The following is a 17,217-nucleotide window of genomic DNA, read 5'->3' as shown; positions in this document are numbered from 1 at the left end:
GAAAGTGCAGAGAATGTAAACAACTTTGGTGTGACATAACAGGTATCACACCAGAGGCGCATATAAGTATACTTTGGTAATTCATTCTTCCTAGAGAATTGGAGAAGGGCTCACAGAAACCATGATATATGAACTAGACTCTGAAGGGTCAGTCGATACTTTCCAAGAGAAGAGGAAAAGGAGCGAAGGTCAGGAGCAGAAGCATGGAAGTCTAGAAGAAGTACACAGCATTTTAGAGAACTGCATGTAGTGAGCTCAGAGCACAGGGTACTTGAAGAGACTTGAGGAGGAAAGGCTTAGACCAAAAACTGGAAAATGATTTTGATATGATTTTGCTACACAGGGTGTTTGAACATCATCTTATAGGCCAGGGATGGGAAATACGCTTCATTTCTTATGGCAACCTGCTGGCATGGAACATTATTTTGAGGGGGATTCTGAGTCCAGAACTGAGCCTGGACTAAGGATCTGTGTGCTGCTTGCCCCAAGGACTTCACCTCTACTCTAGGTATCAGGAAATTTCAGGTGCTTTTCAGCAGCTCTAAGACCTGTGTGTGGCCTCAGAAGATGCCTACCACTGAAAAATAGTACACTGATAAACTAACAACAAAAAGTAGGGAGAGGTGATTTAGCATGGGCTCTGCAACCCAACAGATGGAAATGATCCCCTCCTTCCACCATTGAAGCAAATGGCCTGACCTCTTGACACCTCACTTTTCTCAAGTGCAGTCTTCTCAAAGTGGGAATAATAAGAGTCCCAGCCTCACAATGTTGTTAAAATAATGAAATACAGTAATCCCTATGAAGCCCTAAGCACATTGTCTAGAATAATTAATGTATAGTTGCTGCTGCTGCTGCTACTACTACTACTAATATCTCACGTAAAGCTTCAATAAAAAGGATCTGTAGTGCTGTAATACTGTTCATCTTCTCTATGTCTGCTATAGATCACTGACTAAAAATTACTTTTTAAAATTTTATCCCTGGGGAACAAATTCTTACAGAGTTCACATTGAACATAAATAAATTCTCCATATTTTCTCTTAGTCATATTTTGGATCTCCATGTGTTGGAGGTTATTTTCAACATATTGGGTGAGTAGGGTTGGTCTTGAAGTAAAGGGTCTGGCAGACATATCACCACAGGTTATATTCAGGGTCTCTGGATGGTGGGCATCCTTTTCCACTTGAAGAGGTGCATCCCTTCACCTGAGCCCTCAGGTCCTGTATTTTTCATTTCAGTATATGTTTTTACTCTAAAGCATTGTGATACAGGGGGCCAAAAGAATGTACTCTGGTCTATATAGAGGAAATTTGAAGTTTGTTTGGGTGTTAAAATGGAGAGAAAATGATGCTTGCTGTTCTCTTAGATGTATCTACCTCTACCAACTACCAACACTGCAGATTTGGGAAGAATGGATTTATAAGATGCATGACTAATTGTTATTAGCACAAATAAAGACTTAGACAGTAGGAAGGGCACAAAAGAGAATAATATCTTGATGCATTTTAGAAAGAAAAGAGCTTAGCTATAAGTAATCTGATTTCTCAAATGATTAGTTTCCAGTTTTATTGCCTACATTCGGTGTCTCACTGGAGTTATGTTTTGCTTCTAGCTTTTGTTTACTTCTGAATTTTATAGTAGTGTGTTAAATTATATCCAGTGATCAACAAATTATCATTGGATTGTTTCTTTCTTATTAAGAAATCTCCTTTGTGTGCACTCAATTACAGCTTGCCCATTGAACTGAAAGCCACAAGTCAATGAAATTTGGGCAGGGCTTCTCTCAGAAATAACTGACCTAGATCTTGAGAAAGAAAACTGGTAGGGATGAAAATACTCGATTGTGAGGAATGTAGAGACTAAGGGAACCTGAACTTTAGAACTGGGCGGAGTTGTGCTGTAGAAATAGAAAAGTTGGAGTTTTGGAAAGATTAGAGATTTGGTTTTAGGTGTTCGGGGTGAGATGAAATGTAATGCTGAACATCAAATGGAAAGGGAACACTTGGGAAGGGAAGGATTTCAAGTTATGGGTAGCCGAGTGGACTAAAAATCAAAGAAACCAGAACAGGAAGTGGTTGCTAGCCTGGTGCAGGGATGGGTGCAGGATTAGCTAAAGTGGAATCAGGAGTGACAGAGCCAGTTTGACAGAAGAAATGCAAATGGAGTGTTGGCAAAAGAAAGTGAAGATGTGGGAGTGGATAATTCCCCCAAGATTATGAGGACAAATTAAAGCTTGAAAGTAGGGCAGTGATGGATTGATGAAGTCAAAATAAACATTTGCTAATAAAAAAAAAAACAATTGTAACTCTACATCATTCTCCTAAATCCTGTAAAACGAGCAGTGATTTTTGAAAAAAATTTATAAGGTCATACTTTTCAGCACCTTTGTTTCAGAACCACTAATCAACACATTATAGCTGTCTACTAGTTTCTATCATTCTATGTGAACTCTGTGGATAGAAATACTTTTTCCCCCCAATCCATCGAGTTCACAAATCTTAAGGTCCACTACAAGCTTCAGCTAACCAGCTCTTGATAGAATAGGAACAGAGGTAAGAAATCTAAAATTCTAGTGATTAAGTGGCCAAGGAGACAACACTGCCAACTTAAGAGAGATCAATTTCTTTCCTGTTTTCCAAGAATTTCCCTAAGATTTGTGTAGTACTGTTTAAGTTTGTAGGAATATTTGGCAGGGAAAACTCAAAATGTTTCCTGAAGACTCATAGTAAAAAGAACTAATGGAAGTATGGAGAAGTTTGTGATTGCTTGAAAGTGACAGAAACAAAAGATTTTAAGGTAGGAACAAATGTTTGGAAAATTGATTGCAGTCTTTAGACTAGTATTTTCAAGGTTGGGGCATTTCTGTGGGAACATGTGAGTATTCTAGCTACAGAAGGTCCAGTAATAATATTGCATTTTCTATTTTAAAATTATCAGGCAAAATTATACAATTCACCTCTGCAAAATCAACCAGTGGAGAGTGCATTTGTCCCCAAGCCAGCAGGCATGAGGGAGGGAAGCGCTGTGCCTCTGTGGGATGCTTCCATGCTGGAGAGAGAGTTTTTCCGAGGTAAGTTTATGCATTAAATTGCCTTTGCAACTCCTAGTACTAAGGCAAATAACAGTTACAGTTTGTATGGAAATGTTTAAAATGTATCAAATTCTGTTCTTTATTTTTGAAGCCCTCTTGTTTATATTATTTAAAGAGGATGCTGTTATATGCTGTTAACACAAATATTAAAGAATCTTATATTTAAATATAATCTAAACAAATATTCTCAGACCAAGGCTGATAAATCTATGGAATGGTAATAATGGTTAATATTTAATCTCAGTTGAAAAGGAAATGCACCTATAGAGAATATAGCTATAAAGTCTACCGCTCTTAATAAACTTTTATTGTTACTGACTGACTAAATGCATGTGATGAAATCTAATTGTTGCTCAATAATTAACCTTGTACAATAGATAACAATAAAGGGATAGATTTCAAAAGTATGACATTCAGTAGATGTTATTATTATATTACTTTCCTGTGTGCTCTGTTATAACCATTTATTGTTTTTGTTGTCAGCAAAAGACTTTATTTCAGTAAAGAAAAACTATGAACAGCTTGAAAGGGAGAACAAAATCAAAGAGATTTTATTATAATTAGTTTTAAAGGCAGATATTATTACTCATTACACAGTTTTTTGTTTGTTTTTTGTTTTTGTCTTTGCTCCACCTTATAGTTGGCATTGCTTGATTATTTTATTTGTGGATATGTGGGATAAATTATTTCAGAGATGAGATTTTTTTTTCATTAAAGCATTGACAGGATGATTTCCTGAAGAATTCCTTAGTTACAGATCCTTAATGATCAAGATTAGTTCTTCTGCTGGCTCTTCAAAGTTAATAGCACCAACTTAAAGATAATACAGGGTAGCGATAACCCAGAACAGATTCAAAACCCCTCAGCTCCTGCCCTGACATAACTGCCATGTCACAAGTGCAGCCCACTCACATTCATTTAGATGCTGATATGCCTGACTTTCCCTTTCATCAAGAATTAAAATAAAAAATTTTGATGACAAATAATTTTAAGTAGCCTATAAAAGTACACCATTTTATGTAACTCAGTATGACAGATTTCTGTAAACCAAAAACTTCTTCAGCAATTTAAATAATCCCATAATTTATTTCTCATGTCGGATTTGATTTTGTTTAATGAATATTTATTCATTAATACATATTCTACTTACTTTCATTGTAACATGAATGTGATAAAATTATGTCTACTACAATGTGGGCTTTAGGGAATCTTAAAACCTTAAAAGAATCTGGTTCTATTTAAATTCTAACAGGCTTTTATTAAGGAAAAGATGTCAAATATGATTAAATAAACACAATTCAAAGAAATACCAAACAACTTAAAATGTCCTGTGACTTGCCTGAGCCCACAGACAGCCACTCACTGAATCTCTTTGTGCCTCAGTGTCCTCACTTTTAAAACAAGACTGGTAATAACACCAATCTTACAAGGTTATGTGAGGATTTAATGAGTTAATAAATTAAGTCTTAGAATTGTGCCTGACATATAGAAAGTACTTTATTAAAGGAGTACTAATGGGTCTTTTTACAGGAAAATCAATCTACCCTTAGCATATAATTTAATAATATTATGTAGAACTTTAAATTTTATAAATTGCTCAAGTCCATCGAAATAAGTGTGTTTATAAATTAGGTGCTAAATTGTTGATAGTAATGCGGTAGAACTGAGAAATCACGTGTTATTTACAGACTCTCATTTCTATCATAATCCTCTACATATTTGGAAATATTTTAACTACCTAATAACACAAAAGATGTACTAAGAGAAACCATGATTAAAATCTGTTGTTTGTAAAAAACAAAAGGAAAATGTAGTTTTTTTGCCCTTTATGTCCTTTAAGGCATTATGGAAGGTTAACTTCAAAAAAGTATGACTTGAAAAGTATGAAAAAGAAACTTCATTACAGCTTTGTGAAAGTCATACTATCTAAAAATATAATCAAAACTCATGTCACCACATCTATGATGATATGATAAATATAATATTTATAAATGATTATGTTTCTTGAAGAGGAGCCTCACCAACTGAAATTATTATTAGACTATAAAATATTTTACATAAAAAGTCACTCATATTCCCCTTTCAGTTTTAGATGATTTGGACAGCACACTGGCTCAGGAGCAGTCTCCAGGCTCGGTGAATACAAGATCACCTCTCAACTATGGATCGAGAACACAGTTCAGCCATTTTCACTCCGGTGGGAACAGACATGGTAACGCCACAGGAAGGCACAAAAATCACTATAATGAAACATCTAATATGTCTATCTATGACATCCTAAGACCAGGAACCCCTAGAGAAGGTTTTAAAACCTTTTCTTCTAGAACAAGAACAATTTATGATATGTATAGGACAAGGGAGCCCAGATTCTTAAAAGAAGATTATGTACAAAAGAATACTTTTGGTAGTAGTTCTCTGTGTTTTGATAGCAGGCGAATAGCCTCACCAGCTACAGGGCACTTCACAGCAAGAAGCATACATTTTCCAGCCACAACTCAGAACAAGAATGGATTTATACCACCAAGCCACCAGCAGAGCCCTAAGAGAACTCCTTTATCATCCATCATATGGAATAGATCAGATTCTTCTGGAGATAGGTCAACCCAGGAAGAGTTCCTGAGGGCACCGTCACCGATGGAAGTTGACCCTGCTGACCAGGTGTATCCCAGGTGTTTTCAGGAGAATAGGACCTATGAATTTTATCATTCACAGAGTGCTTACCAAAGTGTCAGTTTCAATTCCCCCAGGGATAGTACAGTGAGTCGTGACCCATTTGAGAACTCAGAGAATATGCCATTCTACCATCAAGACAACCCATTTGCTAGGTCTTTCTTTAGTAATACCTTTGGTCGAAACAGGGAACAGAGATTTGGACGTAGTTCTTTCTGGGGCCAACAGGGAGAACATTCTTCCTGGTCTGGCATTCATCAAAGCAGGAAACCATTCACTTCTGACAGAGACTTTGAAATGATTTCCACTGAAGCAAATAGTGCATCATCTAGTCATGGCCATAATGTTTCTTCTCAATACTGGGGATCAATTTCCCCTAATTATAGAACTACTATTCCCAGAGACCAAGAAGAACCACATCCCTTGCAGTTTGATTCTCAGACATCCACAGTGGAGAGCATGGAGGTGTCACAAGGTAATGGGAACCTGATGACTCATTTTGGCACAGCAAATATTTGCTCCACGACTGGTTCAAGCTGTCACATCAAATCTGGTAGTTTAGAATGTCAGCAGGACAGTTCTCCTAAAGAAGTACCTATAAACCAAGAACCTTACTCATTTGGAACTGCTCAAACTCTAGCATCCTCATTTAAAACTTCTTTCCCTCAGATTCCCGATGACAAAAGGAATCATCAGCGTCCAAAGTTTCAGAATCCCACAGTCACTTTGCAAAAGATTAAGCCTGTCTCTCTTCCAATAAGAAGCTACACAGAAGCCACTGTGACCAATAGCAATGCACTCAATTCTCCACCTCCTACTCAAAGCCAACCCAGTATCTTGCTTGCAGAAGTGAATAATGAGAAAGACTTGAGTGAATCCATTTTGGAAAAAGGCAAACAACTAAATAAGATGGACCAGACAAACATGACAAGTGAAATGCCTCAACCTGTTTCAGAGACTTTAGCTGATTTTCAAAGTCCTCTCTCCCAAGACTCAGGCAAAACCAACAGATTTGTTTTTAATGCATCTACCACCATAATCTCAAAAAGGTCTCCCAAAGTCATTTCCAGGAAAGATAGCTCCAAAATTCATATATCACAAAGAGATAAAGCCAATGAACTAAAAAAAGATATGGGTTATACTGAAAAGCAAAAATCTGGCCTAGCAACTTCTTTTCCTTTTATTCAGGAAAGCAGAACAGCATCATCTTTTCCCAGCCCAAATCAAAGTTGTCACCAGGAACTAATAGTAAGTACTGAAGACAAGTTAAGCACTATTGAAAATAACCTCTGGAGCTCTGAACCTACTGGTAATCAAAATGCACAATCTCCAGAAAAGTCTGCTAATTTAGATACCAAGGGAGAACAGTGTACCAAAACTCATTCTACCAAGTGTAGCAAGTCAACTGCTGGCCTCAATATCCCATGTGACTCTGTAGGTCTGTCATCAGGTGCACTACCAGATCCTTCACCATCAAATGATTTTTCCCTTGGTTCTCTGGTGGCTCCTTCTACTGAAGTGTTCTCCAGGAAAACTCTTTCAGGCCAACATCCATTCCTGGGAGAAAGAGAAAAAGAAGACAATAATAGCCAGTATCAAAATAATCAGTTTACCTCGAGCCCCTCAAAAACTGTAAAGAGTGATGATAGTTGTGTATGTATAAATAATGAAGTGGTTGATGTCAAATGCCATTTACATCCTCCTTTCAGGGCTGGGAAGGGAAAAGCAAAAATAAGACGGCGTACATCTGATATTGAAAAGTTGAGCAAAACAGAAAGTGAATCAACACCCACAAGTGGCAGCAGTAGCCTCATTCAGGTAGATCAAAGTGATTCCAAGGCTCCTGAGCCTCACACTATTTATTGTACCTTACCAAGAAAATCAGCCAGTTTTCTCGCTAATAGTAGGAAGTCAGAAAGTAAGACAACAGCTCTTTCATTTAGGAATGCTCCACTTCCACTCCAACTTGAATATAATTTGGAAGATCCAATAGGGAAAGACGCATCAAATATATTTAATTCCAATTCTTCTGAGTCAGAAAGCAGATGTTCCAAAGTAGTTTCAGACTCAGCCTCAGTAACACCTGAAGCAACAGAGAATATGACAACTATGACAAACATTGGATCTGCTTCCATTAGAAAAGGACCCTTCCCATTCCTCACCAAGAGGGCTGTGTCGTGGCCTTCAGAGGTACCACATGCTTCATTTGGAAGAGATGAAAGAGAAGAATGCTCGGTCTCAGACATGGATGCTTCTGCTATAACACTAAGACCTTGGGAGAAAACCATTAACCCTCTGGAAAGTGACTCACCTGTTAGGGATTGTTCTTTAACCAAAAGATACCACCAAAAGGACCCCTTTCAAGAATGTACTGAAAAGGATGGTAAAAATGCTGCCTCCAAGACATTCTCCATCTCAGATGAAGACTCTTTACCTTTTTCTTCAGATATGTCAGGGGGGAAAAGTGGGAAAACATTACATAAATTTAAGACTACTAGTATGTTTTCTGTTTTTGGTGACGAAGATAATGTAAAGTGTCTTGAGGTAGTTTCAGTATATTATACTCTACCAAGGAAACACAGCAAAAAATTATGTAATCTCCTCCAAAAGCATACTCAAAATACTGATGAACCTCCAGAATCAACTAAAGTGGGGACTGTAACATTTTCCAGTACTTTAGAAAAAGAGAAACTGAACTATTCCACACAAGAACAGTCAGGAACACCTTCATCAGGACATCTGAAAATGCTGGTCAGCTCTGCTCAGGAAAACAGCAGTTGCCGTTCTCCCAACACTGAAAAGGTGACTGTTCTACAGTTATCGAGTACTAGCCCCTCAGAACCTACACTACAGGAAAGGGCTTCTATTGGGGCAGATGTTTCTTTTCATAAAGGAGAATCTAAAACTAGAGAGATTTCCCCAGATAACTTAACTAAAACACCTCTAGGTGATTCACAAAACAGGAAAAAGAGAGGGAAAAAGTTGCAAAGTAAAACACTGCATACTTCATTAATTCTTCAAGAAAGAAAAGTCACAGAAGAGAAATCTGAAAATTGTCAGCACTCCATTAAATCACCTGACAGTGGTCCTAGTCCTCCAGCCCATGCAGAAGGGATTGCTGAAAATCACCAAACCAGAAGTTCTGGGGAGTGTGCAGGTAGTGGTATAGCCACCACAGCTATTGGAAGTGCCAAGTGTCTTCAGAAAGAGATCACAGGCACAGCTGAAGATGATAGCTCCAATGGATTGCAGCATCAGAGGAGAGTCAGAAGAGCAGATTTCCAAAAAAAGGCTGATAATGCACTTTCTGGCTCAGAAAGCCAAGTCTTTGCTCTTACTCCAGCTTTGCCTAAACTACATCTGGATGAGGAGACTTGTTCAGGTAAACAAGATTTAGACAGTTTGCAGTCTAAACCCGGAGAACTACCTCAAAGAAGTCAGGAGGTAAATCTGACAAAGAAGGGCAAGACTAAAGATGAAATGCAGAGGTTGGCATGGGATCAACCCTTACTTCCTGAAGGAAGTAATAAAAATAAAACCAGCTTGGATGATCTAGAAAAAGGGAAAAACAGGTCCTCACCTAAACACAGATTGGCAAGCAGAAAATTTCCAGCTAAAGATTTAAGCCCCAGAAGACATGTAGCTACTATTTTCCCCCAAAGTGGGAACAGTTCTGGCTTCAGTGGTTTATCTTTTGGCACACCAGAGTGCAACATACTGTCTTCTGAGCCTACTCCAAAGTCCACAGAATCCACTGATGAAAACAGGTTGAATAATGAGGGAATGGATGTGAAGAAATCCAAGAACCTTCTCCTGGTTACTGTAATGTCCGACAGAGAAGCTGCTATACACTTAAGCAGTCAGAAGTCTAACGGCTTTTCACAACCACATCAAAATGAGTTTAAAAATAGCTCAGAATCACCACCCAACTATGAGAATTCCAAAGATGTAACAGTAGCTCAGATTGTGGGAAGAGAGTCAGGTACCCTGAGTCAACCCACGGTCACCAGCCTCGGGGAAACCGACTTCTCTGACCATCAGAGGAGGCGGAACCCTCATCTTCCAGTGGAGCCTACAGAGAAATCTGCAATAAGCACCCTACTGTCCCACTGTCAGCAGCAACAAAGGCATACTGCTCCTCTGGAGTGGGAACCTGAGCCACACCCCTATCGTTCAAAGAGTTTAAAAAGCATCAACATGCACGGTGATCTGCTACGAAAAAGTCATCCTCCGAAAACCAGGGAGCGCCATTTTTCTGAAAGCACTTCTATTGACAATGCCCTGAGCCACCTGACCCTTGGGGGTGAATTCTCTAACAACAATGGGTACAGTCGAAAATTCAAATCTTCTTCTGAACTTCCCTCTTATGATGAAAATGAAAATTGGGCTTTGTACAGCAACAGAATAAAAATGGGTCCCAAGTCTGCAACATCTATATCCAGACCTCTTGATTATGGGATATTTGGGAAAGAACAACAGTTGGCTTTCTTGGAGAATGTAAAGAGGTCACTCACACAGGGAAGGTTATGGAAACCAAGTTTTCTGAAGAACCCTGGCTTCCTGAAAGATGAGGTAATTCACCCTCCTAACCCAATGGAGTCATTGAGCTCAGATTCTCCTAGCAATCAGATGCCAGAGGATGGCTTATCTCCACATGTACCACTTAATATCTATGAAGGGGATCCAGCAGACTCAGACTGTGACACAGACACAACCACAGATGATGAGTACTACCTGGATGAACATGACAAAGAGTCAGAACTGTGAGGCCTCTTCAATAAAATGCATAATCTTTTCTCCAAAAGCTTGTAATGGAAATAAAATGTAAATGTGTGTGTCCATAGGAAGGACAGATTAAAAAATATATATCTATTTCTGAAGCAACCTGAATTCTTCCCCCCTCCATAGCCTATGTACACATACACACTCTTCTTGAGTTCCAGAGCAATACCTTCTTGTTTGGGGGGATTCTTTGCTATTTTCTGACTATATATCCTTGGCTTTCCTTTTCATACCCAAGTGAGTCTCTAATTCACTGTTCAATTTTGGCTTTCTGCTCTACTTCCCCCCAACTTTTTTTTTACACCTTTCATGTGATTTGCAACCCTAATCTCCCAGACACATGTACAAAACTTGTTACTCAGTACAACTGAAAAACTCTGTACTGCCTCCTCTGGTCCACACCCCATACTCATGGCATTAAAATATAGGGATGATGACAATGGAGTAAATATTGTCATCCTGTTTGACTCATCAGCACTTAGGAGGTCTAGGGTTTGGTCATTCTTTTTTTTTTTCTTCAAACAAAGATAAAGGAATTTTCATAAAGACATCCTGTTATATCCACAGTGCAGCCCGAGAGGTGCCTTTCTGAAGTGCTTGTTGAGATAATAGAGGAGGAGCAGAATTCCTCATAAACCAAGTGACACTTGTACTCCTAGGAATTCCTTTGAAATTGTTTGTAGGAATTGGCAGAATTGTTAAGAGCTGAATTTTAACCAAGTCAAGGACTGGCACCAGGCAACCTGAGGGCACAGAAGGTGGGTTGGCCACAAAATTTCTGCCTAGGAAAGAAGTATAACTGAGGGGTGGAGATAAATGGACATGCCTTCATGAGACTGACATCCTTACAGCAGCTCTCTAGGCAACTGGTTTTCCCCATATCTCCAGACTACATTTTTCTATTTTCTTCATTGCAAGATACTTTTTTCCATGTGTGGCCTTTTACTCATAAGTATCAAATGGTAGCCTCGGCCAGCCCCCTAGACTGCTGCCAAGTAAGACCTGACATCCTGACATTCACAGGCTTCTTCGTGGGATCATTTACCAAACCCCTGGGAAATTATGAGGCAGAGCTTCTCAGGGCTTATCACTGTGATTCAAGAATTTGTCTAGACTAAATAACTTCCCATACACCCTGAGAACTTGACTTTCCTAACTCTTTAGTTGCCATGCAGAACAACTGGGGATTTCTCTCTTCCTAATCAGAGTAAAGGTAATTTGCTAAAACTACAGAAAGCATGACGTCCTGGATCTCACTGCTGTGAAGGTCAACATGAGTGGATTTCATCTTATGTGGTTTATATTTGCATCCTGACCTAATTTAATTTTCCATTGTTCTCACCTGTCTGTTTCATCCATATGAATTAAGGATAATGATAGGTGCTGGTGAAGTGTCTGGAGATCTGGAACTGATAAAATTCAAGAAAGTGCTATGTTACCTTCTAAATCATTGCCTTGCATAGAAGAATGCCAGGGCAGGCTTACCCTGTTCCCATGCAGCTCAGACCTAATGGAGATGTGGTCACTGACATGAAAGCTAACCCTTAAAGCTGAAAACTGTTTTAAAGTACAGGTTCTGAGCAATCTTGATCTTAAAGAGACTGATAATAGAATTCTAAATTAACTCTTCTGAATTTTTCAATTTAAATTTATCAGGTAAAAAAATTAATAACACTTTATTTTTTCTTTTTTGTATATTTGTAAAGTCTACCTTTTCCTTTTATTATTTATCTGATTATTTAAGTAAAATTTTTATAAACCATCACCTATATTTTCTATGTAATTTAAAGATATTCAATTAATATTGTAATAATAAAATTTCTTGACTCTTTTTAATGATTAGCTTATGAGTTCTAGTTCAGTAAATACCTGAGTGTACATATGTGCTACAAAAGGTGAAATGAAGATAGCTTATTTTTCACCGAGTTTAAGCAATATCAACATTGTAACTAAACATTCTTAACATAAGTAAGTTAAAGTGAAGATAAACTACTTTGGGGCCCTGAATTTTTGCACTAGAATCTACTGTATGTGAATTCAAAGGTAATTGATGGTCAACACTCACTTGCACTGTTTGTAATGTTTGCTTGTTGTCTGGCTTAAGAATCAAGAAAACAGGAAATTCATTAAAATAACACCTTCTATAGTTTTATACTTTTATAAAACTTCATTAGAGAAGTATAGCAAATTTCTATGTATTTTAACATACAAACTGCTGCTTTTTAATATTCATTTTTGGTATAGCTATAGTAATTTTTATGCTTATAACTTTTCTAAAAGATGTAATCATTATTACAATAAATATTCATATAAATGGAATAAATCAGGATGTAAATTATTATTAACTTGATTAAATCATGGATTTCTGTAACCATAAATTTTTACATGTAAAGTCCATTTAAAGTAGGACTTAATGAAATTATTTTGACTTTTAGAGACTTTCCTCTAAATGATTTACTTCCTTATATTGTAAATACATTGATGTCAATAAAATTCCAATTGCTACTAACAAAGCTTTGGTTGATGATAAGCTAATAATAGCTACTTTGTGTAAGAGGTAACTTCGTGCCTGTATTGGAGGTGATGAAACAAAGTCCACTTAGGTTATGGTGAAGATGGAAATCAAATTGGAAAATCCACACCTCCATAAAAGTAGTATACTCCACTGAATGCCAGAGGGTTAAAGAGGCTTTATTGCTAAGAGTTTATTGTTAGTAATAGTAATCATGCTTCAGAATATTCCATTTAAATGTACAGTGTATATACATAAATATTTTATTTTCAAAGCAAGTTTGTGATGTATTACCACATAGGGGCTGTTTGTGATGGGCATCTCTGTGTTCTGAAACAAACAAGTCTTAAGCACTTTTGTTAAAATATTGTCAGATAACCCTTTTATATATTTGTTCTTAAACATGTTATCTAGGCATGAAATGTGTTATATGACAAAGCACAAATTTAAATCAATGCCTGTGTTGAAATAAATGATTTAAGTAAAGTCACTGCTTGACTTAGTTTTTATTCCCATCCTCAAATGATGACTTTTAATTGTGAAAGTTTCAGGAAAACTACAAAGAGAAGAGGCAGAGTACAAAAACTTTCAAATAAATCTTTTTGGTGGCTACTGAATGAGATCAACCATATAAATGGTTTTAAAACACAGTGATCCCTCTCATTCTCTATTTGTGCCCAAAAGCAGCCAACCAGCAAATGGAGGTCATTGCACCTGGTTGCCTAATAGAGGAGGGATGAATCAAGTCTGGCGTTTCTCTGAGAGCTCCTGCATTTACAGAGGAAGAGGGAGCTACACGGAGTTGGGTCATCTATCACCCAGTAGCACTGATGGAAGATAAGGAGGTCTTTCCAATTGGAATATGAGACATGCAGTGTTAATTCTTGCTAAACAAATTAATAGATTTATCTTTTCTAAGAAAGCAACTCAAAACTTTTTCTCTACCTAGGACAAGAGAATGTCATCAACACACATATAGATAGTACTTTATTCAAAATATTTTTGCTGTCTTTTGTTAAAATTTAAAATACATTGCATCAGCTAGGATTTTTAGTCATGGACAATATAATCCTCTCTAGATGGTTCCAGTCAAAATGGACATATTAAAGGGTATATACTTTGCTCACAGCCACATTGGTAGGGCTGAGGAAACAGACAGTAAGCTGAAATTTCAGGACCAATTCCTAAAACCATGCCAGGGAACTGAATTTCCATGAGAGCTGCTGTCTCTGTGATGACCAGGAAGATGCAGAATCAGGAAGCTGAGTGAACCAACACAATGGATCACCATACTCATTTTCCCCAGAAATCAATAAAAGTAAATTTAATATAAAATATATAAACTTACACATAAAAATGTCTGCAGCCAAAACTGGAAACAAAGTGAATACCTAATAAACAATGATTGAGTGAATATATTATGGAACATACACATGTAATATTATTAAACCATTAAAAAGAATAAATTAAAACTATATAAGTGGACTTGGAAGAATTTGCATGAGTACTGTTGAGAGAAAAAAAAGCAAAATCTCACTTTTGTAAATATTAACCAAAAAACCTGCATTAGCATGTATACATATGGAGGGATGCATGCTAGGCTATTAATGTCAGTTGCTTTGTGGCAGGGGGTGGGGTAGGGGTGGGGGCTGTTGGAAGGTATGTTCAAGAGCAGCAGGAAATAGGAGGGGTAGCAAGATCCCCTCAGAAAAAACTGTAAATACACACATATGTATATATAGGAATACGTGTGTGTATGATTATGTTATGCACTTAGAATATATCAGTGGGTATACAGATAAAAAATTAAAAATAATCTTTTAAAAGATTTACTATGGGGGAATATTTAGTGTTGTTTTCTTCTAAAAAAAACTAAAATTTGTACTTATAAAACAAGTTGATTTTGTCCTTGTGAAAAACTAATTGTGAAACATTGTGGGGGGGGGTTTCAGTTTTATCAAGATAGAATTGACATATAACACTATCAGTTAAGGTGTACAGCATAATAACATGACTTACATATGTTGCAAAATTGTTACCTCAATAAATTTAGTTAGCATCCATCATTTCACAGTAACAAAAAAATATGTTTTCCCTTGTGATGACAGCTTTTAGGAAATATGTATTAATGAAATACTAGTTAATTAATTTTCCCTCTAAGCATCCTTCCCCAACCATCCTTTCCAGATTATGCTATCATTACGGTTTAGAGTAAGCTAAAAGTACTTCAAGAGATGTTGTTGTGGGTATGTAGTGGATACTGATGTCATTATCAATCCAGGAGATGCTTTTTTCTTTTCTCTGGAAACTCCATCCCCTGGCTGGTCCCCCTCCCCCAACACCGCCACCACATGATCACTACAGTAGAATCAAGGTTCTTCCGTGGCTCTGAGAGTCTGAGTACAGTGGACTGGTTCAGGGATGAGTGCCTGACAAATGAGCAGCTGTGTTTCAGGAGGAAATACCCCCATACTATGAGATTCTGAATGCAAGCTAATATTTAAACCAATTGCCTCACAATCTAAAATTCACCCTGGGAACTGTAATAAGAGGAAGTTTATATCCCCAGTACTTGCAAAATGCATGACAAATAGGGTGCTGAATAAATATTATTGAAATTAATTAAATATGTATGCATTTTATGGGATCCAAGTTCACCTAAGACCATGTAAGTTTTTATTAATTAATGACATTGAAAATGAGACAGTTCTCTAATATCAAAAGAGGAATTAATCATGAGGATACATGGATATCCCTGAAACCAAGGGCAGAGATGCCACTTATGAATGGTACCAAGCCTGCATAGTGCATTATATAGAAAACTCCATTTCATCTACAAAGCAATAAATGGTCTAGTTTATATGGCTCTGTTTAAGAGAACAGTCAGTTACAAATAGCAATCTCTTAACTTTGGTTTTTAAACCCTCAAAGAAAAGATTCTGTTTAGTTCAGCATGAGACAGTTTTCGAATTATGGGCCAGACAACTGTGGCCATGGGTTAAGGTGATGTTTTACAAAGCCTCATTGTTAACTGTGAGCTGTGAAGGGAAAAAAAAAGAGGAGCAGTTACTAGAAAGGGTTAGAAATGTTATGAACCTAGTGGACAGTTAACAGCTGTGAAGTTTACATATCTTTAATGTGAGGATTCCAGGGGTCATTGCATTCATAAAGGTATATTGGATGTAGACATTCCAGAGTCACACACAGACTATAGTTCTATGTGTCTGAGATTGGAACTCAATATACGGATGAATGTGAAAAGGAACAGAAACTTCTTGAAGTGGGTCATTTACTTCAAGTTTTGTGTTTGACTTTTCTACTGCCTGGAAAGACTTTCCTCCCCTCTTCCAGTGACAGATTCCTATTTGACTGTCATGTTTGAGCACAGATGTCATCTCTTTCAGAAAGTGTCTCTCAGTTCTGCCAGGATTAGGTTAATTGGCCTCCATATGACATACTTATATTGGGACAGACAGTTTGTCATGGGCCCTGAGCATCCCTGAAATTTTTGTGGATATGCCAAGAATGTAAGTCCTTGACCAATCTTTACCCCTCCCATTTCTCATGTGTTTGCAGCAAGCAACCAGGAAGGATGAGATAAGCTCTCCTCACCAACACAGAGTGGTAATTCACTTGACTCTAAAAGCAGTAATCCCCTAATTGCCATGTGCTTCTCTTGCAGTGCAGGCATCCATGACAGTCCTTTCGCGTGGTTCCCATTGGATCTCGGGGGTATATTAGTTTGCTAGGGCTGCCATAACAAGATACTATAGACTGGGTGGCTGAAACAACAGAATTTATTTTCTCATAATTCTGGAGGCTGGAAGACCAAGATCAAGTCATATAAAGGTGTGGTTTCTTCTGAGGCATCTCTCCTTGGATTGTAGACAGCTACCTTCTCACTGCATCCTCACATTGCCTTTCTTCTGTGCTTAGACTATCCCAGGGTCTCCATGTATGCCCAAATTTCCTATTCTTACAAGAACACCAGTTAGATTGGATTAGGGCCTACCCTAATGGCTTTTTAAACTTAATCATCTCTTTAGAGCCCTACCTTCAAATACAGTCAAATTCTGAGGTCTGGAGTTAGTGCTTCAACATATGAATTATGGAGGAACACATTTCAACCCCTAACAGGGATCATGGGTATCCAACACAA

At 37.6% G+C, this 17,217-nt stretch overlaps 1 protein-coding gene across 5 annotated transcripts in view; it reads left to right on the top strand.

The window, feature by feature from the left end:
- The window catches only part of EXPH5 (exophilin 5), an 80,783-nt gene extending 67,239 nt beyond the window's left edge, over positions 1–13,544 (top strand). For all 5 annotated transcript variants that reach the window (XM_045838174.1, XM_045838175.1, XM_045838180.1 and 2 more), the window contains 2 exons: positions 2,941–3,073; positions 5,181–13,544. In XM_045838174.1, coding sequence (XP_045694130.1) covers positions 2,941–3,073; positions 5,181–10,531 — 5,484 coding nt within the window. In that variant the 3' untranslated portion in view covers positions 10,532–13,544. The remainder of the gene's footprint in view (positions 1–2,940; positions 3,074–5,180) is intronic.
- The last annotated feature ends 3,673 nt before the right edge of the window (positions 13,545–17,217 follow it).

Source organism: Phyllostomus hastatus, unplaced genomic scaffold, assembly GCF_019186645.2.
Source record: "Phyllostomus hastatus isolate PE091 unplaced genomic scaffold, TTU_PhHast_1.1 phas_contig_113, whole genome shotgun sequence".
In the NCBI taxonomy this organism is placed as follows: Eukaryota; Metazoa; Chordata; class Mammalia; order Chiroptera; family Phyllostomidae; genus Phyllostomus; species Phyllostomus hastatus.
Note: the sequence above shows the minus strand (reverse complement) of the source record. Positions and strands in the feature narration are given on the sequence as shown.